This window comes from Callospermophilus lateralis, chromosome 1 (genome assembly GCF_048772815.1).
Source record: "Callospermophilus lateralis isolate mCalLat2 chromosome 1, mCalLat2.hap1, whole genome shotgun sequence".
Classification (NCBI taxonomy): Eukaryota; Metazoa; Chordata; class Mammalia; order Rodentia; family Sciuridae; genus Callospermophilus; species Callospermophilus lateralis.
In genome coordinates, this window is record NC_135305.1 from 201,007,167 (window position 1) to 201,034,380 (window position 27,214).

The 27,214-nt window shown below is 37.7% G+C and overlaps 1 protein-coding gene across 2 annotated transcripts; it reads left to right on the forward strand.

Moving 5' to 3' along the window:
* Positions 1-745: 745 nt before the first annotated feature.
* Positions 746-27,214, forward strand: Exog (exo/endonuclease G). Of its 2 annotated transcripts, none has more exons than XM_076843739.1 (6): positions 746-944; positions 2,375-2,524; positions 6,219-6,358; positions 8,140-8,216; positions 10,180-10,294; positions 26,287-27,214. In XM_076843739.1, the coding sequence occupies exons 1-6, from the start codon at positions 746-748 to the stop codon at positions 26,746-26,748; spliced, it is 1,143 nt and encodes a 380-aa protein (XP_076699854.1). In that variant the 3' UTR covers positions 26,749-27,214. The 2 variants fall into 2 exon arrangements, with proteins under 2 accessions (XP_076699854.1, XP_076965335.1); XM_077109220.1 differs by lacking the exon at positions 746-944 and adding an exon at positions 1,063-1,080.

Sequence of the window (27,214 nt, forward strand, 5' to 3'; positions counted from 1 at the left end):
AAATGCCCTAATGTGTCCTCTCCTTTAATTCTTATAAGAACCTTAGGGTCTAAGTAGTTGTAGTACTCTGGCTTAAAAAAGGAAGCAGAAGCCTAAAAAGGTGAAGCAACAAACCCAAGGTGGAAAGCAATTGAGGGGGGATCCAAACTTTTGCACTCTGGTCCAAGATCTTGAGCCACCACGGAGAACTGGCTTGCCAAGAAACTCTATAGGATGTACAAAGCTATTTTTAGAAGTTATAATTTGGAAACCATATGACTTTGAAGCCAGGTGTCATAAAGAATTCAGTGTGGCATAGATTTTGGAACCAGATTTCGAATTTAAGTCTCCATTCTGGGTATCTTAGTGGACCATGTGCAAGTGTGTATACACCTAGTCAATGAGAGTAAAGGTATTCGGACTGTGTATGCACACTATTAAGACCTTAAGACGTGGGATGTGGGTTCGTGGTAGGCCGCTTGCCTTGCACGAGGCCCTGGGTTCAATCTCCAGTAACACCACCTCCACCACCTTCAAGACGTCATACTCCCACACTACCAGGTGGGTGGGCCAGATATAGATGGGGGTAGCTCCTGGTCCTTCAGGTTTGTCACCAGGGGGCGCGCGAGGACTTCAGCTGCGAGGGCGTGTCTGCGCTCAGGATCTAGCATTTCTGGGAAGCTCGAAACACAGCACTGCGGATCGCGCATGCGTCTCTTGATCCTCCGGCTATGATTGGTCGTCGGGCTTCGGACCCACTGTGCACATGCGCAGTGGCAAAAAGATTGGCACCACAGGAGGGATGGCTGCGAAGAGTTTTGCTTCCAGACTTAAAGGCTCCCGGCGATTTCTGAGTGGTTTCCTGGCAGGGGCTGTAGTGGGCGCGGCGGGAGCAGGGTTGACGGCCCTGCAGTTTTTTCGGAGCCGGGGCGCTGGGGCAGCGTTGGCAGCGAGGGAGCCGGACGGTAAGTCTGTGGACCCGCCCTCCGGGCCCGGTCCAGGTGGCAGCTCCAAACCTTGCGCGCCCCGCTTCCCTGCCCCCTTTCCCGACCTTAATTTTCTCTGCAGATCTCTCCCTTCGTTCCCGAAGAATTCACCAGGGTATGTATTTTTTTTTTTTTTTAATGCCTGTGTCCTTCACTAGATCGTTAGCCCCCTCAGCCTTGAGACTGTCTTTTTTTTTGTTCACCATATGCCCAGCACGGTACAGAATTGGCATTCAAGAAGTATGGATGGAAAAGGAGATGAACTCACAGTTTTGGCAGATTAGCTAACTGCCCTTATTTTCACTGTTCCAGTGAATAATACGCTAGCCTTTCCTCAAATTACCAGGTGCCTTATCTGTTGCTAAAATATGACCAAAGTTTTGTTTCTTGCACTTTCCCAGACATGCTAATTTAATTTAATTTGTTACTTCCTTTTTTTTTTTTTTGAATGTTGGGGTTGAACGTAGGCCCCCAGTCCCACATGCTAGGCAAGGGCTCTACCACTGAGCCATATCCCTATCCCTAACTTGCTCCTTTTGAGCAAGAGAACTGATCTGGTGGTTGAAGACTGAAGAAGTCATCCGAAAGATTCGCCACTAAAGAGTGTGCTTGGTTTCTTCCCCTAGGAAAAAACAGTACCCCATTTTACTGTCTTGCTACAAGGCACATCTCTGTCCTTAGTAGGAGACTGTCAGTGAATGATAGTCTGGATGTGTGTGTGTGTGTGTGTGTGTGTGTGTGTGTGTTGCTGGGGATGAAACCTAGGGCCTTGTGCATGCAAGGCAAGCACTCTACCAACTGAGCTATATCCCCAGCTCCTGAATGATAGTCTTTTAAAAAACTTAAACTAAGACTGTGATTTTGTCTCCACACTTAATCCACATTCACTCTTAAACTCCACGCTCAGTCTTAAAAATAAAGAGGCAGGCTCTTTCCCCTTCAATCACGGGAATGATTCATTACCAGTAATGACATGGAGTGAAAATAGGACCTACAGAATGTAATAACTCATGTTACCATTTGGCTGATCACCTGAAACATTTATTTTAAAATATATTTTAAAAATATTATACATAACTTTTAATAGAGGTTTTCTGTTGCCATTGACAGAATATACTGCAAAGGACATTGCAAATAAAGCAGAAACAAACTGATTGCAACTATTTGCCCTAAATGATGACTGGGTAGAAGAGATACTAAGTACCTCTTCCATCCCTACTTCTTGAATGTCAGTTCTGTACCAGGTACCAGGCTAGACATATGGTGAACAAAGGATGGTTGAGTAGAATTCTGAGCTAATTCTTTGTAAATGTCACATGTGTTCTTATAATCCTTTGTTCTTAATTAGAGTCACTAATTATTTGCTGTTTTTGTCCTCTCTCTCTTTCTCTCTCCTTTATAATTTTTAGAATCTGCAGAAAAGGCTGTATTGGAACAATTTGGATTTCCTTTAACTGGAACAGAGACTAGGTTTTATACTAATCATGCCTTGTCTTATGATCAGACAAAGCGGGTGCCTAGATGGGTTCTTGAACATATATCCAGAAGTAAGATCATAGGTAAGTGGTTGAAAAGAAATTGAAGTAAAGGTATCAGGGAAACATGTTTTTAAATTTTGAACAAAGTTATTCAATATTCTCAACCTTTTTTTTTTTTTTTAACCTCACAGCACATGTAGGAAATGATACTTATATGGCTTACTAATTAAATGGACCCTGCTTGGCAGCCAGGGAGCCCCCAGATCCTTCCCAGTTGTTTCAGAGGGTGACAGAATCCAAATCCCGACACTAAGCTCTGTCTTGTTGTTGCTGTAAGGAGCATCCTTCTTTTTTTTTTTTTTTTTTTTTTTTTTTACCTCAAGTGCCTACTGTGTGTTGGGCACTGTGTTAACTCTTGGGGATATAGCAGTGACCAGAGTAGATGGTCTCTGTCCCTATGAAACTTTCAGTTGGGGGAATAAATTGACCTATTAAATTATCGTGAATATGTAATTATAATTGGTAACTTTTCTGAAAGAAGTGATTACAAGTTAAGGTAGTATAATTAAGGAACAGTAAAGAGTATGATGAGAAATTATAACTAGACAACATAATTTTGATTAGTGAGACTTCTCTGATAAAGTAGACTAAAGGGTAGACGGATGTTACCTAGATAATAGGGATTGGCTGGCCATAGAATGTGGAAAAGAACATTCTTGGTGCAAAGAAGCTCATTTTTCATCTGTGAAGGCCTCAGTGAAGAGGTGAGTTTGTTCCTTTAGGAAATAAAAAGAAGGCCAGAAGGGAGAATGTGATGTTAAGTGAGACTGGAGAGGTAGGCAGGTCTGATTGTGTGTCTTTACATGATTTCTTTAATTAAGATTATGAGACCTTGCAGTTTGGGTGGCCGAGGCAGGAGGATTATGAGTTTAGAGCCAGCCTCCAATGCAGCAAGGCCCTGAGCAACTCAGGGATGTGGCTTAGTGGTTAAGTGCGTTTGAGTTCAATCGCTGGTACCCAAAAAAAAGATTTATCAAATCTTTTTTTTTTAATTTGTTCTAATTAGTTATATATGTCTGCAGAATGCATTTTGACATATTGTACACAAATGGAGCACAACTTCTCATTCCTTTGGTTGTACATAGTGCAGAGTCCTTCCAATAGTGTAATCATACATGTATATAAGGTAATAATGTCTCTCATTCTACCAAGATTATCAGAATTTGACGATGAGTGTCAAATTTGTTTCAAGGTAGATCCTTCCAATTTACTCTCCCACCATTACTGTTTGTCCCTCCTCCCCATCCATATCTGTATAAGCATTTTTAAACTTTTATCAGTTTAATATCTGATTATAGTTGTGCTTATTGATTATCAGGGAAGGATAACATTTTTGTGAATTGTTCTTTTCTGTAAATTGTTCTCTATCTATTTTCAGTTTGGATAGCTTTTTTTTTTTAGTATTTCTGTTACGTATTAAGGGTATTCCTTTCATTATAGTTGTTTTGTTCTCCTATTTTGTTATTTGCATTTGAATTTGCTATGTAGTACATGTTACTTTTATTTTGCTTTAAAATCTGTGCTATATCTGAAAATTAAAATGCTGATATTAAAAAGAATGTGTACTTTTCTAGGGTATACAGCCCACAGCATGGCAGGAGGCTTGGAATGTACTTGCTGCTAGAGGGAAGCTGATATAGTTGAAAACCTTATCACAGAAACTTAAAGTTGATTATAAATTTATGTCAAGAGAAGCCCGCTTGATTTTATAATAAATTTTTATAGCAAAAGTTCCCAATGTAGAAGGAATTTCAACTTTACTAATTTTTTTCCTATTAATTATCATTTTCAGAAGCATATAAGAAAAGCAGTGCATTTTATATTATAAATCCCTTGAGTTTCAAAGTAGTAAAATAGAACCAATTAATAGTTTCAAAGTAGTAAAATAGAACCAATTAATATTTGAAAAAAAGAAAGCAGTACACCTGGATTTTACTTGTCTTTGGTGTAAAAAGTCTTCTGTTTTCAGTATTGACAGACTAAGTTATCAAGACTAACTCTCTTTCTGAAAATTATAATGTTATTAGCAGTATATAAAAGAATTTTTAAAAATCACTTTTAGAAAATAAAGAGCCAACAGGATATTGGAGAATTGCCAGGCAAAATCTGGGGCAAAGACAGAGAGACAAGGTCAGTCCCTGCAAATTTGCCTTGGATTTCACAGCCTTATAGGGTGAGAAGGATTAAAGGAAAGACCTAGGGCTCACCCAGGGTAAATTGTCTTATAGGAAACCCTTCTCCCCCATTAACCTGGAACTCCAAAGGGCTATACTCTTGGGGAAGAGTAAATCAGAACTAACCTGCCTATATGCTGTAGGGTACTATATGGAAAGTTGTCTTGGCATTAGCAGAGGCATCAAATGGGAAGCTTGTTTCCGAGAGGCAGAGGCTACAAACTGTCCCATCTGCAGACTGGTATCCCAAACCTGTGCAGATGAGAGAACCTTAATTCCTGAACTTGGTTTAATATGGTCACTACTGGTAATGCTGCTGGATGCCTGATAGGAGTAAATTTACCTCTTCCCTCAAGGAAGGGATCATCTTATTGCATCTTTGGAAATTTCCACAAATGAGATTTAAGGGCAGTGAGGGCCAGGCAAAGATAAGTTGGCATGAAAGAAGGCAATTCCAAAGTTACTGACACTTAGAAGTTTATTTATGATAATTCTGTATTATCAGTTACTTTTTTTCTTTATGAAGTGATTCCAGAAAGCTAGGTATTAGGTACTTTCCTATGAACCTTGGGATCTGATCATTTTAAAATTTTTTAAAAAATATTTATTTATTTATTTTTAGGTGTAGACAGAAATACAATGCCTTTCTTTTTATGTGGTGCTGAGAATCTAACCCAGGTCTTGCTCATGCTAGGCGAGCACTTTACTGCTGAGCCACAACCTCAGCCCCCTAAAATTTTCTTGGATCAAAAAAATGACACTGTAATCAGTGACTTCATTGATCTTCATTTTACACTTGTTTGAGTAACAATTGAGTATATTCTGTAGCGCTGTAGTTCTTGTAGTTCAACAAGTTCTGAGCTGATGACAGTGGAAAATATAGTATTAGAATCTGCTCATGTCCTCTGTGGCAAACCATTTTGGAGGCTTCAGAAAATAAGCAAAAGTGAAATTTCTTTTTTCCTTTGTGATGCTAAAATGTTGTGTTTTAGAAATTCCTGAGTGGAGTTCATAACTTAAACATTTGTGTTGTCATGGCTTTAAGAGGCAATGAGCAATATGTCAGAGACACCCCCTCCTCCGTGCTGTGCCTGCCCAGAACAAATTGTTTTGTTTCTATATTTATCCATTATTTGAGTACAAATAAACTTGTCAAAATATGATTCTATAAAACACACGGTTTTTTTTTGTTTTCTTTTAAACAGGAATTTATCTAGTAGCCAAGCTTTTTATGTATTTGAGTTATTTGATTGATCATTGTTTTACTTAAATACTATCCAGGATCGTCTTCCTTGAACTTGGAAGGCTAGAATCAAAATCATGAGAGAGCTACCCTGTATGAAAGGATTCTTTCCCGGGTCAGTCCTTTCTAAATTCAGATGAAGTATCTGAACTATCCCAGGAACTCGAGACGTGCATGCAGTCTCCAGTACTAGCTGCTTGAAGAGATGCCAGCCAGCAGCAGCCAGCTTGCTGTGTTTAGAGAACTTCGAGGGATATTTGTCCACTGACAACTTAACCATTTTGTGTGTTTTTCTTAGGTGATGCTGACAGAAAACATTGTAAATTCAAGCCTGATCCCAACATCCCTCCAGTCTTCAGTGCCTTCAATGAGGACTATGTTGGAAGCGGCTGGTCACGAGGACACATGGCTCCAGCAGGAAATAACAAATTTTCTAGTGTAGGCATATTTGGGGCAGGATAGGGATATGGGGCTGATGTTATGTGTACCACGGGACTTAGAGGTTAAAAGTCTAGGGACCACAGTCTTAAAATTTGAGAACTTCCATTCTCTGTTTCTTATTTTTCTTCTCTCTCTCTCTCGCTCTCTCTCTTTTAAATCATATGCCAAGACATTTTTAAGCAGGGTGAGTGAGGAAAACTAAATGCTACATAAAAAGAAACTGAAAAACTACTGGAGACTAAAGCTTCTCACTCATCCTTGTATGTGTGCCACATGCATGTGTGTGTGTGGGGGGTGTCTAGGAAATCCAAATCCAGGACTTCAACTATGCTAGGCAAGTGCTTTACCCCTGAGCTACACTTCCAGCTCCCAACTCACTCATTTTTATTTTGAAAAGTTAAAAAGATAGTACTACAATCACACTTTGGTACATGGACTTTATATGGATATAAGTATGTATGTGTGTGTGCATGTGTATGTGTGTAATGTATGTGTTTATCTAGTAGCCAGACTTTTTATGTATCTGAGATGTTTTAAAGCCATCAAAAGAAAATTGCAATTTCTTCCTAAATAGATTGTCAGGGCCATGATTCATCTAAGAATGAGAATATATTATGGCCAGAGTATCACACCAAAAAGTGTGTACAAATGAATTTCTTTATATTTGTAGAGTCTTATTTAAAAAACAATTGATGGTCAAGTTTCCTGAATGCTCCCAATTATGTCTATAATAGTTTTTTTGGGGGGGGATCCAGTATCTAATCATGAATCATACATTACATTCTGTTTTCCTATTTCTTTTTTTTGGAGGGGCTGGAGCCAGGGATTGAATTCACGAGTACTCAACCACTGAGCCACATCTCCCAGCCCTATTTTGTATATTTTATTTAGACACAGGGCCTCATTGAGTTGCTTAGTACCTCATTTCTGCTGAGGCTGGCTTTGAATTCGCAATCCTCCTGCCTCAGCCTTCTGAGTTGCTGAGATTACAGGTGTGCATCACTGCGCCTGGCTGTTGTCCAATTTCTCAAGTCCCCTTTAATTTTGAATAGTTTCCTGGCTCCTACCCCTTGCAGAAAGGGAGAAGTATCTTTCATGACACTGGCATTTTATTATGTGAATTGTTGATGATTACTATCTTTAAGATAGTGGTTTCAAAAATCCCTAGACTTGCTAAATCAGAAATCTTGGATGTTGGATGTAGGCATCAATGTTTTTTAAGCTCCCTGGTTTATTCCATTGTGCATCTAAGGTTGAGAGCCTCTGCTTGAAGAAAAGATGGTAATTGTGACATTGACAGTATAGATATTTGAAAAGGAATACAGTGAGGGAGAGCCTTGTGTATGTGAGTGAGAGGTGTGAAGTGAGTAAACCTATTGTGACCAGGAACAAAGGGAATTTTTCTCTGCACTTTTGAACTGTGCTATACTTTTTAAATTCCTCAAAGTTGTCCATTTTTGAGAAATTCTCAGCCACATACTTAAAACCAAAATTAACACTTTTAAGCTTTATATTGGAAACTTTTAGTTCTTAGAGTTTACGTAATAAGTTTTGATTTTGTAAATGATAAGCAAAGCTAAGCACACTTAACTACTTATTTGTTATAGTGCTTATTTTGAATAGAGTTTTCTGTCCTCAAATACCTATGGCTTTCCTTTATCTAAACAAGAATTGTAGTCACTAATTCCCTAGAGCTAATAATTAATAAGAACTGGTTTTTCTATGTCTGATTTGTAAAATATTTCAGTGTAAGTTACTGTTTTAATTTCTTTTCACAGAAAGCCATGGCTGAAACCTTTTACCTTTCTAATATTGTGCCTCAGAATTTTGATAATAATTCTGGATATTGGAACAGGTGAGGTGGAAAATTTATAAAATACATTCTGTGGAAGATGAGTGATGTAACAGGAGAATGTATAGTACTGTCTGTCTTTGTTTTTCAGAAGTAACCCCACCAAAGTTAGAGACTTGGACCATTTTCTTTGCTATATTTTGTGTGTAGAGCTTCTGTGGATAAATATACTTCAAAACTTAGCCTGCCTTTTTGATATATTTGCCATTGTTTAAAAGTCAAATTTTGAAAGAAACTTAATGATATTTCTGTCAATAACTGAGGCAGTAACATCTCTTGTTTTTTTTTTTTTTTTTTTTTTTTAGTGTGTCCAAAGAGGACATTTTTTCTTTTTCTTTTCTTGTATACCAGTGCTTCTGTTTTTTAAATAAAAAGGTTGGTACTGCTCAACATAACCATTAAGCAGTTTTTGATGAAACTTAAATATAAAATTCTTTGGACCGTCTGCATTTTTCTGACATTAAGTTCTCTCAGATGGTTTCTTTAAGCATTAAAACTGGCTTTGATGAAGGTGGTTTCAGGCTATTGTGTTTTCCTCATATAGTATTTTATGATTTAAAAGAATTAAAAGCACACCACACTAAAAGAAGACTCCAGCAGTTACCAGTTGTGGGCACATGCATTTCATCTGCATGACCATACTTCTCCCCTTTCAGATTGCAGATATATTGTTTTATTTGCAGGTATTTCAATGTATATTTTTAGAAGATAAAAATTCTTTTAAAATACCCTAAATTTGCCCCTAAAATATATAACAGCAGTTCTTTATTACCAGGTTCAACTTTCCCTAATTGTCTTTTATTTTATTTTTGTTGGCTAGTTTAATCAGGATTATAATAAGATCTGTATCTAGATTTGGTTGATATATGTATGTCTTCAGTTCCTTGTAATCTGTAGGTTTCCCTTTTTTCTTATAAATTCTTTGTTGAAGATCTAGAATGTTTGTCCTATATTTCCTTCCTATGTTCTGGATTTGCTGATTACATACTTGTGAGAACATTTAACATTTTCTTTTCCCACTGGATAAATTTTTAGGAGGAAAATTTTACCTTGTAATTGGACATATATGCTATAAAAATAATTTAATTTTACATTTTAGATAAACAGGAATAATGACAAGTACTGTTATCTCATTTAGAGATCTCTTCCAACTATAGTGTAAGTGCAGATTAAAATAACATTTACCATTTTTATCTGGTAAGTTTGAAATAAATAATTTTTTTTGTTGTTGTGAAACTGCTGTGTCATATTTTGGAACTTAGAGTGAATTCGTAGAATTCCATTAAAAATCAGTTTTAAGATTTTCATATAATCAAGACATTAAAATATTTTTTAATATTAATTTTGTAGTTGTAGTCAGATACAGTACCTTTATTTTATTTATTTATTTTTATGTGGTGCTGAGGATCGAACCCAGGGCCTCGCAAGCGCTAGACGAGAGCTCTACCACTGGGCCACAACCCCAGCCCTCATTAAAATATTTATTCAGTTATTCTAGCCCTTGACATTTATGCTAAGGATTTAATACAGTATTGCATTAATAAGACATGTTAAGATAAACCAAATTGTCCTGCAATAGGAATGGCTAAATATTTTTTTGAAAACTATGGCTTAGATTTTTTGTGTGTGTGCCATGCTGGGGGATCTAACCAATGGCCTTGTGCATGTTAGCTCTACCACTGAGTGTGACACTCTAAGCCCTGACAAATGTTAACAATTTCAATTCTAAAATGTGTGCTAAGTGTATACAGTGAAGATTGTAGATAGTTAAGTTTACGGGTGTGATTTAAAAAAACTTTTTTTGCAATAAAACTTTGAGAACATCATTGCCTATATGCTTATAACATTTTGTGCCATGGTTGCATTTAAGTTGACACAAATGCAGTATTTTTATTATCTTTCCTAGGAACTGATGTGGTGATGTGCTTTTCCGCATGTTTGTCAATTTTTTTGGTTTGTTTTTCAGAATAGAAATGTACTGTCGTGAACTGACAGAGAGGTTTGAAGATGTTTGGGTAGTGTCTGGACCTTTAACCTTACCTCAGACTAGAAGTGATGGGAAAAAAACAGTTAGTTACCAGGTAGGAACTTATAACATTCAGGCTTATGTTATTTGTATGAAATTATAATCTTATTTTGTGTTGTACTTTTTAGTTTCATTTATTCAGTAGCATTTATTGAACATCTATTGGGGCTATAGGCATAGAGGAGGTAGTAAAGGATAAAAAGCAATCTTTGACTTCAAGGAGCTCACAGTAGGAGATAAATGCATTAACAATGAACCACTTTAAAGTGTACTATGCTTAGTAGAGATTAATACATAGATACAATGCTATCACAGAAGCCCTCAAATTCATGTGAGTCTCAAAGGCTTAACAGGGGAGATACCTGAACTAGAGCTTGACAGGTAGGTAGGTAAAGAGTTAACTGAGTCAGGAGGAGATCATGGGAATTCCATAAGGTGGCACAGTGTGAGCATAGGGCATTTGGCACCTTGGTTTTAAGGCTGTACATGTCATTCATAGAGACTAGAGCTTACGTACCAAAAAGTACGGATGACTCAAGGGCAATGGGAATTTCTGCAACAGGTAAGTCAGGAGCCAACTGATAGATGACTTTGTATTCTGTGGTGAAGACTTGGGTTTTAATTTTTAGGTACTATAAAACCATGAATTTGTTTTATGTGTGGTCAAATGTGATTTGTTTTGAGTCTTACTAAGAGTGTTCCGGTGGCAGTGAACACAGAGGTAGAGGAAAGGGGGCATTAGTGAAGACTCAGAGGCCAGAAAGTTAGTTCACTGCTGTGGTAGTCCACGTGAGAAGAGAGAGGGGGCTAGTGCAGGTGGTTGGAGTGGGGAAGAGTAGAGGAATCCAGGGAGAATAACCATCATTAACTTTTTTGGGTGAGGAAGAAGGAAGAGTCCAGGATAACAACCAGAATGCAATGAATTGAAAAAATGGGGAAGAGTTTTTCTTTTAGAAGCTTGGATTTTTGATAATTTTTTTAAATATATGCAAGTTATTTGTGTACCTTTATAGACTGAAGGAAAGACATATAAAAGGTGTGAGAGAGTATACTTAGTGATGTGAGAGCTTCTGATGTCGCTGGGGAATTCTTAGGCAGTTTACAAAGTAGCACATGAAGAGCCAGTGTTTTTACCAAAAAAATATGTAACTCTGAATTTCATCATTGAGAGGGTTCTGCCAAGAGCAGGGCTGAAGTGAGACACTATTACTTTGGGGTCTATTCAGGCAGGGAATGAGGTGGAGTGAGGAGGAGATGCTAGAGTAAGTAAAAAGAGGGATTGATGGTCTTGCTGGTGAAGTCAGAGAGATGTTCTTCGAGGGAACACCTGCTCAGTTCTGGGAATTAAGTAGGTCCTTAATAAAGGTGGTTAGGTTCAATGATTACTCAAGAAAATCTGTGACAAGATTGCATAACTTGAGGAACAGATTTAGGAAAACAAACATAAAAACTGTGGAGTATTTTCCGTCCTGCTTGGCCTGCTTTTGATCAGCCAGTGTGGACCAAATACCCAATGACTACATCCAGCACATTCACATAGGTTTTTATGAATAACCCGCTTCCTTTTTCTCACCTGAAGTTACTGGTTCAACTACATCTGTTTGTTGGCTGAAAATGGTAGAAAAGTTGTTTCCAATGACTGTCACACTGTCAGAGAATCCCAGTAATTCTTATCAGAGTGAGGCATGGCAAATGAATTAGTGTTTTAAAATTAATTATTTTAAACTTTTCTTCTCTGATTAATTTCTCAAAATGGCATAAAACTCTCTTTATTCTCTTGTCAAATACTAACTATTTGGGGCTTTGTTAAATCTTTTTTGTACTCTTATCACCAGAAAAAAGGTTCTTTTAATTTTGACTTGTAAACCTGAAATGATCAAGTTACAATTTTATGAATGTTGTATATTCATAAAATTGAAAGATTTATTTGACTAGCTTACTGTGCAGTAGAACAGTTTACCCAAGGTTTCAAAGGAAATATTAACCAATAATTAAGAGTACTTCACAGTTTGTTTATGGACATTTCTGTTAACTGTATTGCTTAAATTCTGCAGTGGAAGATGATTTGTTTTTCTTATACTAGATACAGTTTTTAAAAATATGACTTACAAATATATATATCCTAATTCTTCCTGTTGAGAGGGCCTAGAAGCAATGATATGCTATTAGCAATGTGTGTATCTTGAGACAAACCTTGGTTTCTAAAAAGTCATCTCTTTCTACAAGGACCCAGCCCTGTAAAGAAATGGCTGATTCCAGGGCTGGTACAGGGAAGGTTCAAAATGGATCATCTTGTGCCAGGGAGCAAGGGACTACTCAGGCATGTGGTGGGGACATGTCAGAAGGACTTAGAGGTCTGCTTGAAACAATTCTCAGTCACCATATCTGGGAATATTTTAATATAAAAATGCAAATGGATTATAAACTTGTTGAATTAAACAAGAATCCATAATTTTAATGAGTAAATAAATACATGGGATATAAAGAAAGGTTTCTGTTTAGTGCTGTGGTGCATGCCTGTGATTCCAGCAGCTCAGGAGACTGAGGCAGGAGGATTGTGAATTCATAGCCAGCCTCAGCAACTTAGCTAGGCCCTAAGCAACTCAGTGAAACCTGTCTCTAAATAAAAAAATATATGTATAAAAAAGGGCTAGGGATGTTGCTCAGTGGTTAGGTACTACTTCAATCCCTGGTGCCAAAAAAAAAAAGTTTCTGCTAACTAAAGAATGTCAATGAATAAATTTTCAGGAATGAAAAGAGTTATAAAAATCATAGTCACCTCCTTAACCAAGTGATTAAAGTTAATATTGCCAATAATGAATGGGATTTGCTGGTATGCTATACTTCCTGGTTTGATGCACTGAGAAGCATAACTTTGAATCCCATTGTGTAGAAATATTAGTCAAACCCCAGTTGTCAGACATTCTGTAAAACATCTGTCATCTTTTTTTTTTTTTTTTTTTCGAGGCACTGGGGATTGAACACAGGGTTACTATACCACTGAGCTACATCCCCACATCAAGGCTGGCCTCAAACTTGCAGTCCTCTTGCCTTAGCCTCCCAAGTCACTGGGATTATAAGCATGCACCCAGTTTAAAACACCAGTCTTGTACTTTACTAGAGGGGATAGTGTCATAAAAAGCAAAGCCTTAGAAACCAACTCTTCCCCACTAATGGAGACTAAAGAGTCATGAAAACAAAACACATAGTATAATCTTAGACTAGAAAAACAGAGGTTGCTAAAAAGGACATTATTGGGAGAATTGGCTACATTTGAGGTCTATAGGTTAAATAGTTGTATTTTTTTTTTTTTATTTTGGTAATTGTTCTGTCTTTGTTCTTAGGAAGTGTATCCTGAAGTGTTAGGGGCCCAAGGGGGTGTCTGTGACTTATTTTCAAAAATTTAGGGAAAATGAGAGTGATAAAGCAAATCAAACAAAATAGTAAAACTTGCTGAATCTGAGAGAGGAAAGGAGTTCATTGTGCTGTTCTTGCAAATTTTAAGTCTTAGTTCAGAATTTTAAAAATACATTTTTTGTATTATAATTCTTATTACACCAAAAACTATTAAATAATCTTAACTTATTGAAACTATCAAATAGACAACTTGGTTCTCTTGAATAGTTTATCAGTGAATGGTATTCAAGCATGTTCAAGTAGCCTTGAAGAGTTTCAGAAGAGACCTGTCAGCTTTCCTCATTCTTATTTGGCATCATAGTGCTCAAATGTGTGATGTCAGTCAGGATTAACTTCCTGAAAAGTATGCTTTGAGTAATACTCTTATTTTTTTGTTTTTATTTTAAAGCCTTTCTGGTCTTAAGTCTTTCATTTCTTTCAGATTTTTGGCCTTTGAGCCAGTATCATTAGTTTTCCACGTCTCTGTTAATTTATAGGACTTATCCAAGTTCACACTGGCAGATCTTTAATTCAACAAATGTGTGGGGGAAAGGTGTACAGAGTTGCATGCAGAAGCTAAATGGCATCTCTAAACTGTATTCTTTTTTTTAATATTTATTTTTTAGTTGTAGTTGAACACAATATCTTTATTTTATTTATTTATTTCATGTGGTGTTAAGGATCAAACCCAGGCCTCGCACATACTAGGCAAGCGCTCTACCGCTGAGCCACACCCTAGCCCCCCTCTAAACTGTATTCTTGATTAGTTTCTCCATTCTTTCCTGCATTTTGCCACTGGAGTCATCTCTTACTCTTAATTTCTTTGACTCAACAAATTTTTTTTTAGTGTTTATTTTTTAGTTATGGTTGGACACAATATTTTTATTTTATTTATTTTTATGTGGTGCTGAGGATCGAACCCAGGGCCTCTCACATGCTAGGCAAGTGCTCTATTGCTGAGTCACAGCCCCTTCCCATGACTCAACAACTTTTATTAATTCTTGTTCTCTCTCCCTTTTTTTTTTTTTTGGTCCTGGGGATTGAACCCAGGAGCACTTTATCCCAGTGGTATACCCCCAGCCTTTTTTAAAATTTTATTTTGAGACAGTCTTATTAGGTTGCTCAGACTGGCCTTAACTTGCTATCTTCCTTCCTTACTCTCCTGAGTAGCCGGGATTACAGGTGTGAGCCACCACACCTGGCTTAATTCTCTTTCTTAATATCTGAACACCTACAGTATTGCAGCAGTTTCTATTGAGTTTCTTTGTCTTCAGTTTTATTGGCCAGCAGTCTATCTGGTGTCCAGAAATCATGACAGAAAGTATACATATTTGCTTTTCTTATCCTCAGAACCATCAAAAAATGAGCAATACCAAATGAACAGAAAAGGAAACTTTATTTATATTGAAATCAGTATAAATGAAAGAGTGATAAAAATCACTTTGCAGCTATCACAGTCACCTGAAATCAGGGAATATCAACAGTCCCATATCATAGAATTTCAATTAATATCTGTAGCATACAGTTTGGACCAAATGATTAAAAGATATTTCGTTTTGACATGTCTCCTCTTATCAAAGCATGGGACAGGGTGCTGGCATTAGTACAGAAATTAGGAATTCCTGTAGCAGAGCACAAGAGAAATTTCTTTTTGTCTTACTTGAAATTTATCCCAAAATGGCTTTCCACCAGTTACAGAAGGTATAAGATGAAAAGGTAAAGTCTCCCACTTCTGGTGTGAACCTCACTGTTCATTTTCTAGTTCTTGTGATGGTAATTTCTATATCTTAGAATAATGATAGCTAAAACTATTTTTAAGCATTGAGTCACCATTTATTAATAGTTGATTCATCTCTATGAAATATATTGTTTATTTAGTTCATTTTTTGTATTGTTCCAGTCTCCACCAGTCACATAGTTTTATTTTTTCAGTAAACTTTACATCATTGACTTTACATGATATACTTAAATCTTTACTCAGAATCTATCACTTAAATATTGTCAAAGTTCACAGCATTTCCATTTGTTTGCTAACTATAATTTAGTCTGAGCTTTGCCTATTAGCACAGATTGTAAACTGATGCCAGACTGTAGAGGTATTTTACTGGAATTAGGTTTTTTTTTTTTTTTTTTTTTTGATTAGTTGGTAATGTTTAATGATTAGGAGAGCTCATATAAATCCAGATTTTAGGTTCTCTTTTAAAAAAAAGTCAGATGTATCAGTCACATTTGGCTTATATTCTCATAAACACCAGTTAATTAGTAAGAGTCTCAGCATTCTCCTTAAATTGAGCACATGTTCTTCAGTGCATTAGTGGTCCTCTGACCCATTTCACTTATTTACAATCATAACTTGAATAAGAACATTATTGGTTCTTGAGTTTGTAATCCTGGTGTATTAAATATAAAACTAGAATTTATAGTATTAATGATTTTATAAGTAGTATGTTTGGACCTGTAAAGAATTAGATGTAATTCTATATCATTAAGTCTGTCCCACTTGAGAGATACTATGACAAATGAAAAATAGAAGTGGAAGGTAAAGTTGGCAATGTATATTATACTTGCTATTTATAAAAATGTAATAATATGCTTTTATTATTATTATTTTTAAAGTACTGGAGATTGAACCAGGGGTGTTCAGCTACTGAGCCACATCCCTAGCCCTTGTTATATTTTATTTTGAGACACTGTGCCTGACTGTACAGCAAATTTTTATCAGGTTTCTATTATGTACCTGGCACTATTGTGGGTACTTGTGTTATAGCCATAAAACAGACAATGCATGCCCTCATGGAGCCTTTTTTTTATTATTATTATTTTTATAGTGAATAAGATGTAAACAAAAAGCCATGTAGAAAAATAAAGAATAGCAAAGGATTGTAGAAGGGGTAGGAAAGAAAGACAGGCCAGGCCAGTGAGGGGAAATAAGATCAAGCAGAATCCTAAGTAGGGAGCAAGCCACATGAAGAGTTTTCCATCTAGCGGATATGCAGCTACAAAGACAGATGGGTGAGACTGAGTTTGACATGTTCAAGCAACAGTGTTCTGCTCAAAGTGGTGAGAACAGAAGCACCATTGAGAAGGAGGTAGATCATAGGAGGCAGCAATGGGAAGGAGTCTGGACTGATTGAGATTAAATACTCTTGCAGGATTTTGATCAGGATAGTGACATAATCTAGTTTACTTCACCCTTCCCCAGCAATACTTGGGGCCTGATGCATACTAGGCAAGCACTCTATCACTGAGCTACACCCCTAGACCTTTTTAAAATTTTGTTTTGAAACATGGTGTCTCTTGAGTTGCCAAGGCTGACTTCAAGTTTGTGATCCTCCTCCTTTAGCCTCCAAGTACCTAGAATTACTGGTGTGTACTCTTCTACCCAGCTGGTTTACATTTTGAAGCCCAGGCTGGTTGCTTATGAAGAATATAATAGGTGGAAGTGGGGAGAGTGGCAGTTAAAAAGATAATGGTGGGTTTTTTTTTCATATATTTTTAGTTGTCAATGAATTTTTATTTTATTTATTTATATGTGGTGCTGAGAATTGAACCCAGTGCCTCATACATGCTAGACAAGTGCTCTACCTCTGAGCTGTAACCCCAGCCTGCTAATGGAGTTTTCTTAGGTGAGAAATCATAACTTAAATGGGATAATGTAGTAGAAATGGTGAGGAATGCACTGATTTAGTATATGCTTTGAAGCTAGAACTGAAGGAACTTCCTGGTGGGTTAGTGGTAGAATGGGAGGAAAAGAGTTTGAGATGGGGAAGACTAGAGAGGATCAGGGTTATTAGCTAGAAATTGAGGGTTGTGTTTTGGCTATGTAAATTTGAGAGTATTTGAGGGTGTGGTGGTTCACACCTGTAATCCCAGTGACTTGGAAGGCTGAGGCAGGAGGATCACAAGTGGATGGCCAGCCTCAGCAGTTTAGTTGTGCCTTATGCAACTTAACATCCAGTAAGAGAGTCGCAGGAACAACCTTTGAATATGGGAGGAAAACCAAGGGAGAGTTATGTCCCAGAAGCCTGCCCATTGGTGGTCTTGGTTTTAAGTCAGCTATACATCTGTCATTTGTTTTTGTGACACTATTTAGGTCTACTTTATCTTAATCTCCTCTTCCTCCTCTTTCTTATTTATAGTGGTGTGTGTGGTGGGGGGGCAGGTGATGGTGGTGGTGGGAGAGTATATCTTCAAATTCTGTCTGGAAGTCTGGATGGTAAACTTTTCTAAGTTCTTGGTTGTCTGAAAATGTTCTAAAATCCTGACATCAGGACTTTAGAATCTGCAGGTATGATACACTCTCTAAAGTTTTAAGTGCACCATCTGGCTACTGCTTTTGTTGTACAGTAATTCTGCAGATGAAATTTTCGGTCACACACCTTGATTTTGACACCTTTATGCAGTGGAACGCTACTTAACTTCAGGAGCAGTAAAAATGTGATCTTTGGCTCCTTCCTCTTTGTTTTATCTAATGGTCTCATCACATCCATCTTTCATCTTCCCAAAGTTGCTGGTGGTTCTTGCTTAGTCTGTTAACACACTACTGCCATGCTTAGCATTTTAATGCGTGTATTCTATTTTGTGCCTCATTGTGGCCATTGTGTGTGTTGGGGGGGGGTGTTAATTTTTAAATTGGAAGAAGGAAGCACAAAAACCTATGCTCAAATTGCTTGACTTAGAAACCCACTTGAATCTTTTCATTTGTTTTTTGAAAAGCAGGTTAATATTTTCAACATTTTATTTGGAATAATTTCATATTTATAAAAGTGTTGTAAGAACAGTACAAAGAGTTCTCCTGTATCTGTCACCTAGATTCTGTAGTTGTTAACATTTCAACATATTTGTCCTTCCCTTCCCCATATGAATATGCATTTACCTGTTTTTATTATTTTGTGAAACATTTAAGAATTGCTTATGAATATCTTGTCCCTTTGCTCCTAAATATTCTGTTTTCTCACATAACCTTAGAATAATTATCAAATTCATGAAATTCAACATGTAAGAATATTATCTCAAACATAGTCTGTATTCAAATTTTACCAGTTGCATCAATAATTTCTTTTATGCAGTCTTTTTTTCTGATCTAGAATCCAATCCAAGATTGTACATTCCATTTAGTTGTTATATCTCTGTAGTCTTCTTTAATCTGAAATAGTTTCTCACTCTGCTATTTTTAATGAACATTTTTTAAGAACATAGACAAGATGTTTTGTAGAATGTCCTTCAATTTGGGTTTGTCAGTTGTATTCACATGATAGTTATGGTTTTGGCCAAATATCACAGAAGTGATCTTGTGTCCTGCTGATTGCATTGTACATGAAAAGGCATCTGATATCTTAGTCCTATTATTGACGATACTAACTTTAATTACTTGGGTAAAGAGGCATCTATCAGGATTCTATGCCATTTTCCCCTTTGAAATTAGTAAGTAATCTCTGGGAATACTTGGAGGCCATGGGAGTCCTCTTTAAACTCTCATGCAGTAGTTTTATCATCCATTGATGATTATTGCTTGAATTAGTTGTTAACTATAAGTATTCCCTAAATGATGATTTCCTAATTCTTATTTATGCTACATTTATTAATTATTTATTAATTACTATTCCACCATTAGCACTTTTCTCTCTAATTTATTATCAGTGTGAATGCATGGATTCTTTATTTTATTCAGTATTGATTTTGGTGAGTATTGATTTTGGTGCTCAGGTGGCCCAGCTTTGGCCATTAGGTGCCCCTTCAAGTTGTCTTCTTTGTTTTTTGGCCTCATCATTTTTCAAAAGCATTTCTTATTTCTGAGCTGGACACATGAAATGTGCCACATGCCTGTGATACCAGCAACTCCAGAGGCTGAGGCAAAAGGATTGCTAGGTTTAAGGCCAGCCTCAGCAAGTAAGCAAGACCCCGTTTCAAAATAAAAAAGAAAACAACTCCTGAAGATGTAGCTCAGTGGTAGCGTGCCCCTGGATTTCACGCCCAGTACCCCCCCCACACACAAATGAGCATTTCCTGCTTTTGGCTTAGGGCTATGTTTCAGCCCCATCTTGGCCAAACTCTGGCGTCAACCATTTCTCCAAGGAGCCCTGATTCCTTCTAGTGCGATTGATATTTAGAAACCAACATTTGAATGACAAGTTGATTCTTGAGTGCTCGTTCTGCTGTTTGGCTTGTCATATGTGTGTTCACCACATTTATTTTTAGCCTTTTTTTTTTTTTTTTTTTTACGGTGGGTGGAGAGAGCCCCAAAGAGCGTAGTACATGAATTCTCTTGTCTTTAGTGGCTGTCAAGAAGGTCTTTCTTCCCTGTCTTCTGTGTTCCTGTGTTTTTTTTTTTTAAATATTTTTTTCAGTCAATGATGGACCTTTATTTATTTTATATGTGGTGCTGAGAATCCAACTTGGTGCCTCGTGCATACTAGGCAAGCGTTCTACCACTGAAACACAACCCCAGCCCTGTTCCTGTGTTTTTTGAGAAGAGGATATATAGACCCTGGTCACTAAGAAAGCAAATAACTGTATTGAGATGGGTTCTTTTTTTTTTTTTTGCATACATAAAGTTTAATGTTGACAATCTATATCCCCAGAGAGTCATAGTTTTTCGTCTTTCTCAGAAGCATATCAAAGCAACTTATAATTTGATGTATTTATGTTTTTTTAATTGACAATTTTTTATAATAATATAGCTTTTGTGAAAATTTACATTATTTTTTAGATTAAATGATTTTTTAAAAAATTTTTTTGGGGCGTGGGGGTGGTATCATTGATTGAATCCAGGGGGCACTTAACCACTGAGCCACATTGCCAACCCTTTTTTATTTAGAGACAGGGTCTCACTGAGTTGTTTAGGGCCTTTCTAAATTGCTGAGGTTGGCTGTGAACTTTTGATCTTCCTGCCTCAGCCTCCTGAGCTGCTGGGATTACAGGCATGTGCTATTGTGCCTGGCCAAACCTGATTTTAAACCTAAAAAAATTTAAAGTGTCTTTAGTGTATCTGTTAGCATGAGAGCAAAATATGGTCTGTTATTAATTGGGAAATTTGTCTTGAAATTTTTGTCATTTTAAGAATAATAATTTGGCTCAAATTTTATATGTATGCACACACAAATCATATAAACTTGGGAGAATTTGGTTAAGGAAAACACGCATAGGAGGGAAGATTAGGAAAGGGGAGGAGACAGAGAGGTAGGGTGTGTGCTGAGAAATACTAAGAATGTTGATTTACAAGAGACAAAAATGAAAGGTTGGGCCTGTTGGTAGAGACCTGAATGCCCAGGTAAAAAATTCAGGCTACTCTTTAATAAGCAGAGTCTTTTAAAAGTTCTTTAGCAATGCTGGGAAAGGTGACATAGCATTGCACAGCCCTAAATCAGTCTGTGATTTGACTCGTGAATTCCTATCTCCAAGAGAATGCCTTGCAATTATGTATGGCAGTTCAGAATGCTCGGAAAGTGTTTTGTTTTCTTATTTAACCATTCATTATTTATTGCTTGCTTATAGCTATCCTCTGAACCTTAATTTAGAAGAATGTAACCTAATGAAAATGGGGTGTTGATTTGTTTTCTGTTCAGGCAATATATCATATATGTGTTTATACTTAGAAGAAAGTGAAGCAAAAGAACTGATATTTATTGAGGGCCTGTATTCCAGGTGGTATATAAATAGCTTTATATGTGCTAATCTCATTCAGTCCTTATTGTAACCCTTACAAAAAATTAGTGGCTATCCTTTATAGATAAGGAAATTGAGGCTAGGAGGATTCAAGTAAGTAAAGGGGAGATCCAAGCCTGGTGTGGTGGGGCATGCCTCTAATCCCAGTGCTAGTAAAGGGGAGATCCAAGCCTGGTGTGGTGGGGCATGCCTCTAATCCCAGTGACTTAGGAGGCTGAGGCAGCAGGGTCGAAAGTTTGAGGCCAGCCTCAGCAACTTAGGCCCTTAGCAATTTAGCAAGACCTTATCTCAACATAAAAACTAAAGATCTGGGGGTATGGTTCAGTGGATAAGTACCCCTGGGTTCAATCCCTGGTACCAAAAACAAAAGGGAAGGCATTCAAATATAGGTCTGACTTTTACAACTGTTGCCAATCATTTGTAGCATTGTTCTTTGAGGCTCTCAAAAGTTTACACCATAGGGGCTGCTATGCTCTTCATGTACAAATACTTAAGGCCAGCAGGTAATAAAAAATGTGCAGATGGAGAGCAGTTACAAGTAATATTTGCTAGCATGCAAAAATAAGAACAGAAAATGGGCCATGAGGAGGATTCCTTATAGCCAGGCAGAAATGTCTGTTGGAATATGTAGGAGAGGATCACAGCATTGCAGAACTTGAGTAAATGTGAGCCTAAGGGAAGATTGGTAGCAGTGATTTTATCTGAAGTGAGTCATCTGACGGCTCTAATCAGAATCACCCCCTTTATTATAGCTGAGGTCATCCGTGTGCTTTCTCTGATGTGCCTGTTTCAAGAAGAGATTGATTCCAGACAAGTGAAACATACCTGAAGATTCTGGCTTGGACATTATAAATGACCTGACAAGAGAGTGAGCTGCATGCAGATTTTACAACTCGATGGTGGTGGTAATGTTAGAAGTATTGAACAGTCTCTATACTGTAACAAGCAGCACTTTCCAGATGTCCACCAACGACGTTGAGAGGGGGAGGAAATTGAAAACATGCCCCCAGGAATCCCAAGCCATCACATGATGGGATAAAGGAATCTTTTTTAAGTCTCCTGTTTTATATTTCAGGAAAACATTTGTTCATTTCCTTATCTATTTGTTTTAGTTGAAAAATAAATTATTTTACTGGTTATCTCCTTACTCCCACCCTAAGCCTTCAAGGACAGTTGACAGTCTGGGGAAAGGTGCTTGTTTTGCTGTGATTTAGCAGGCTCCCATCCACCTCCTTGCCTGGAGCAGGTGCCCCAGTGTGGGGTGCTCTGTCTTGTAGGGTTTGTGCTGCCTCACTAGCATCTGCTGAGGCTTTGCAGATAACAGAGGGGTGACCTCCTTCCGCCTCCTGTGACTGCCTCGCTTTTCTTGTTCCTTCTGTCCTCTTAGGTATGAATTCCCTATTTATCAAACTGCTATGGTTTGTTTCACTTGACTGGCATAACTTTTTAAGGGCCTGGTCTCTTGGTATGTCCTAGCAGTTTTATTTTTGGAATTTCTTTTTTTGTCTTACTAGGGGAATATCACCAAATATTTCTGATTCTAGCAAAACCATTTTTTTCTCAAGATACTGCTTAATATTTTATTTAAGGCACAGTAATTTTATATATGGCAGGCTTTGTTTGGGTTTTGTTTCTTGTTGTCCTCTTCTGGGGGCTGGAGTGGAGGTTTTGGTGATAGCAGTGGTAATTGTTATTTCTGTCTCTTGGATGGACAAAATCAAGCTCAGGCCAGCATATAAGAAAACTAACTTAGGGTCACGAATGAGTGCCAGCTTATGGCTGTTTGTTGTATTATATTATATTTTCTATTCAATCCCAGGTGATTTCAAATTTTTGTTGTAGTCTTGACAAGAGTTCAGTGCTTTTGAGTAATTGAATAGCAGTAAAGTTTTTTTTTTGTGTGTGTGTGTGTGTGTGTGTGTAGTATTTTTATACCTAAATCTTTTATGAAAAGGGTTGTTGCTGATTTACTGATATTAAAGACCTGGTTCATGGTAAGCCCTAGAAGTCCTTTGTTTGGGGCATCATTTGTGCCCAACTTGATTTCTTTTCCTATAACCCACTGTTTACCTTTAACTGGTCTAACTTTGCTTGATCCTGTTTTGTCACTATCCCACTGCAAAAACATTTTTTTCCCCCTGTTGATATCCTGTTTTTTTGAATGCCATTCATTACCAGATAGCTTTTAACATAGGCCTGGCAGGTTTTGAAGTCTTTTCCTTAACTAACATGTTAATATGTCTCCACAACAATCTTGAAGATTGGCAACAATCTTGTGAGCCTGTTTTGTAAATGAAGAAACAAGAAACAGGTGAATATTACTTGCAGCTTAGTGGCAATGTCAGGAATTGACCAGACATCTAGGCTTCCAGTCCACTGAACCCTTTGCTTCAGTACCCATGTAGTGTCTAGAAATGTTTTCTGGAAGTTTTCCAATTTTTCCCAAAGTGGGAAAAATTATGCAGGTTGAGTTGTCTACAAAAAAGATAAAATATCTTAAGATTTTTAAAAAGGTCTTAAATTCAAACAGTGGGTTTTAAAGATTTCTAAATTAAACCAGTTCCTGTTTTAGACAGCTTTAAGGATGTATGTTTTCTGAGAATATAGCAGATTGAATCATAGAAGAGATAATAAGTGGGTAAGTTTTCATTTTCTTACTTGTTTCTAGGGATAATGTTTTATTCCTCTTGGAATATTTTGAGAAGGTCATGGCTAGAAGGATCACATCTGGTTCCTAGGAGGAATTCCTGTGTCCAGAAGGATTCTCAAAAGTAATAGTGGATTGGGGGTTTATCTCAGTGGTACAGTGTGTGTTTAGTATGCTTGAGGCCCTGGGTTCCATCCTCAGCACCAGAAAAAGAAAGGAAGGACAGAAGAAAAGGAAGGGAAGGAAAGAGAAGCAAACTGTCAGAGAAGTAAAACTGTCAAACATAAAAATGCCAAACTTCTTTACTTTTGCCTGGAATTTAATGAACCTAAATAGAAGCTCTATTGGCAGCGAATAGGCATGATCAGCTAATCTGTTTTGAAGATTGCCATTTGTAGACAAGAAGTCCATGAGGCCATGAAACTTCCAAGGGGGGTGGTGTTGAAGGATTCTTAATTTGGTCTGAGAATTGTGCTGCAGTGGTATGGAATGCCCACGAGGTGGCACCAAAAATTTGCTTAACTGTTGGATCCCCAGTAGTGGCCAGAACTTTTGAAGCCCATTTCAGTTTCTCCCTCCTTGCAAATAGTGTGGCTCAGCTGTAGCTGTGCCCTCAGTTCTGGCCCCCAGCTTCCCCTGAGCTCCTTCAAAGTATTGGCAACTAGCCACATTCTGCTTGCAGGGAAAGCTGCAAATATTGTGCCCTCCCCGCTTCTCCTACCTAGTCCAGATGGAAGCCTGCTGCTTTTTTTTTTTTTTTTTTTTGTACTGGGGATTGAACCCAGAGGCACTTTACCACTGAGCCATAATCCCCAGCCCTTTTAGGGCCTCACTGAGTTGCCAAGGCTGGCCTCAAATTTATAATCTTCCTGCTTCAGCCTCCCAAATCCCTGGGATTATAGGCATATGTCACCATGCCTGGCAATGGTAGACTTCTGAAGAGCAGGCCAGCTGCATTGACTTGAATCTCATTTCTTTTTGTATCTCCAGCAGTTTCAGGCTCAGGGCTTCTGAGTGACATTGTTGAATTAGCATGTGTTGGTAATCTGTGGGCTGGTTTTGAACCTCTGTGGTTTATTTTCAGCTTTGATATGTGCTTATGTTCCCAGCTGCATGAATTTACTTTTTGGAGTAAAGGTTTTTGTGCCTGTAGATTGTGTAGTTTCATAAACCTCAGTCTACATTGAAGCCTGACTAACCACTTTCAGGAAGTTCAGACAGTTGCTTTTAGAAGTCATTCCTGTGGATGGGTGTTCCCCTCAACCCTTCCATAGGTCATGGCTATGGGACCTCCACATGTGATAGCAGATGATCCTGGAGTTCCCAGGCTGTGTGTCTTGTAGGTAGGAGTTTGGGAAAATCAGTAAACAATCCTCCTTTGTGGTTCTCATCTCTCTGCAGTATTTGTGCTCCCGACAGGGAATCCTATACCCAGCAGAGATATCTGATCAGGAAAGAAAACCTACTCTTACCAAGGAAGGACCTGGGAGTGGCGGAAATGCCATGAACATATTTTAGTTGGATTATGTCATGTTATTGGGGACCATTAAGTAAATGGATGGTTCAATTTTTCTTTTTTAGACAACAGATAAGGCTTTTAAGCCTACTGGAAGGAAATTTGAAAAGGTTTCATGATAATGTTATTTCATTAATATGGCCAACCTCCACAGATAGCTAGTTGTTTTCTCCTCCTGACCCTGGCTCTTGCTTTTTCACTGCCTGAATACCTTTCCCAAGGGTTTGGTTTAACAACGTATTGAGAAGTTCCATGTTTGATGGTCCAAGATGTGCAGAAGTCAGAGAAAAAGCATTTACATATACTTAATTAGAAAAATGAGCCACAATCTAGGTGATACTGGAGATACTGAAGTTGATGTGTCTGGCTATTTCTTTGAAGATGGTTTATTTAGTTTCCTGATGAGTTTGAGAAACCAAGGCCACATTTTTATTTCTAGTGCTGGGAGTACCCAGTCTAACAGTTTTGACTTTTGAATGTTTAGAGCAACAGAAGTTCTATGGGATGAAGAGAAAATGAGGACTTTTCTTGTCCATTAAAAACTTAGACCTCACTCATGGCATGTCTTTGTCCTTTGTCCCACATTCAGAGAAGACAGTGACCCCTGCTGTTTTAGTTTGCATTATTTTAAAGAATGTGATCAGAGTTGATCTGTTACATATTCCTCTTTTCTGTGATGGATCTCTATTGCCACTTATTATGTCTGCCTTGAATATGAATTCATTGGGATGGGGTATTAGATTGGCTTATAAGGCCAGTTGAGAAAAAATTTGTGAACTGTGAGTACAAATCAGCATCATTAATATGGTCACTTTATTTTTAGGTGATTGGTGAGGACAATGTGGCAGTCCCCTCACACCTTTATAAGGTGATACTGGCTCGCAGAAGCCCAGAGTCTACTGAACCGCTGGCACTGGGGGCCTTTGTGGTGCCCAATGAAGCCATTGGTTTCCAACCCCAGTTAACTGAATTCCAAGTGAGCCTCCAGGACCTAGAGAAGTTGTCAGGACTGATGTTTTTCCCTCGTTTGGATAGAAGCAGTGATATCAGAAATATCTGTTCTGTGGACACCTGTAAGCTTCTGGATTTCCAAGAGTTCACTCTGTACCTGAGCACAAGAAAGATTGAGGGAGCCCGTTCAGTGCTCAGACTGGAAAAGGTCATGGAAAACTTGAAGAATGCAGGAATTGAACCAGATGATTACTTCATGAGTCGCTATGAGAAGAAGCTAAAAGAACTCAAAGCTAAGGAGCAGTCAGGAACCCAGACAGGAAAGCCATCCTAGTTTTTAATCTCAGAAGACGTGCTAATCAGCTGAAATGAGGCAGGCATGCATTCTTCAGGCTGATGTATTTCGTGGCTTTGCTTTAAAGAAATGATGGAATCCTAAATTTACAACTGAAAATTCCTCTGAAGGATGAAAAATCTACAATTTTTTTTGTCATTGTCTTTTTGACTTGTGAACTAATTACTAAGAGCATTGTCATATCTCCAGATCGAGAACTGGTCTTGTGTCATGTTATCAGGACTGTGTCCACTAGTTAACACTGCGTTCATGTCTCTCTGGAAGAACAGTGTGTGAAGGAAGGCATTGTTTATTTTTATGTATCCAAATCATACATTGTCTTTGATATATCTGCTTTGCTATCTTGGAACTCAGTATTGTATGTTGTCTTTCCCAAGGATCTGAGTTGGTCTTAAGGCTTTTAGAAACCCTCTATTATCCTGTCCAAATAAATAATTTTATTGTT

Excerpts from the sequence above, each read along its gene's own strand:
- Exog (XM_076843739.1), top strand. The coding sequence starts at position 746 with ATGCGCAGTGGCAAAAAGATTGGCACCACAGGAGGGATGGCTGCGAAG. Across the intron at positions 6,359-8,139 it reads GAAATAACAAATTTTCTAGT|AAAGCCATGGCTGAAACCTT; the intron begins GTAGGCATATTT and ends TTCTTTTCACAG. Across the intron at positions 8,217-10,179 it reads AATTCTGGATATTGGAACAG|AATAGAAATGTACTGTCGTG; the intron begins GTGAGGTGGAAA and ends TTTGTTTTTCAG.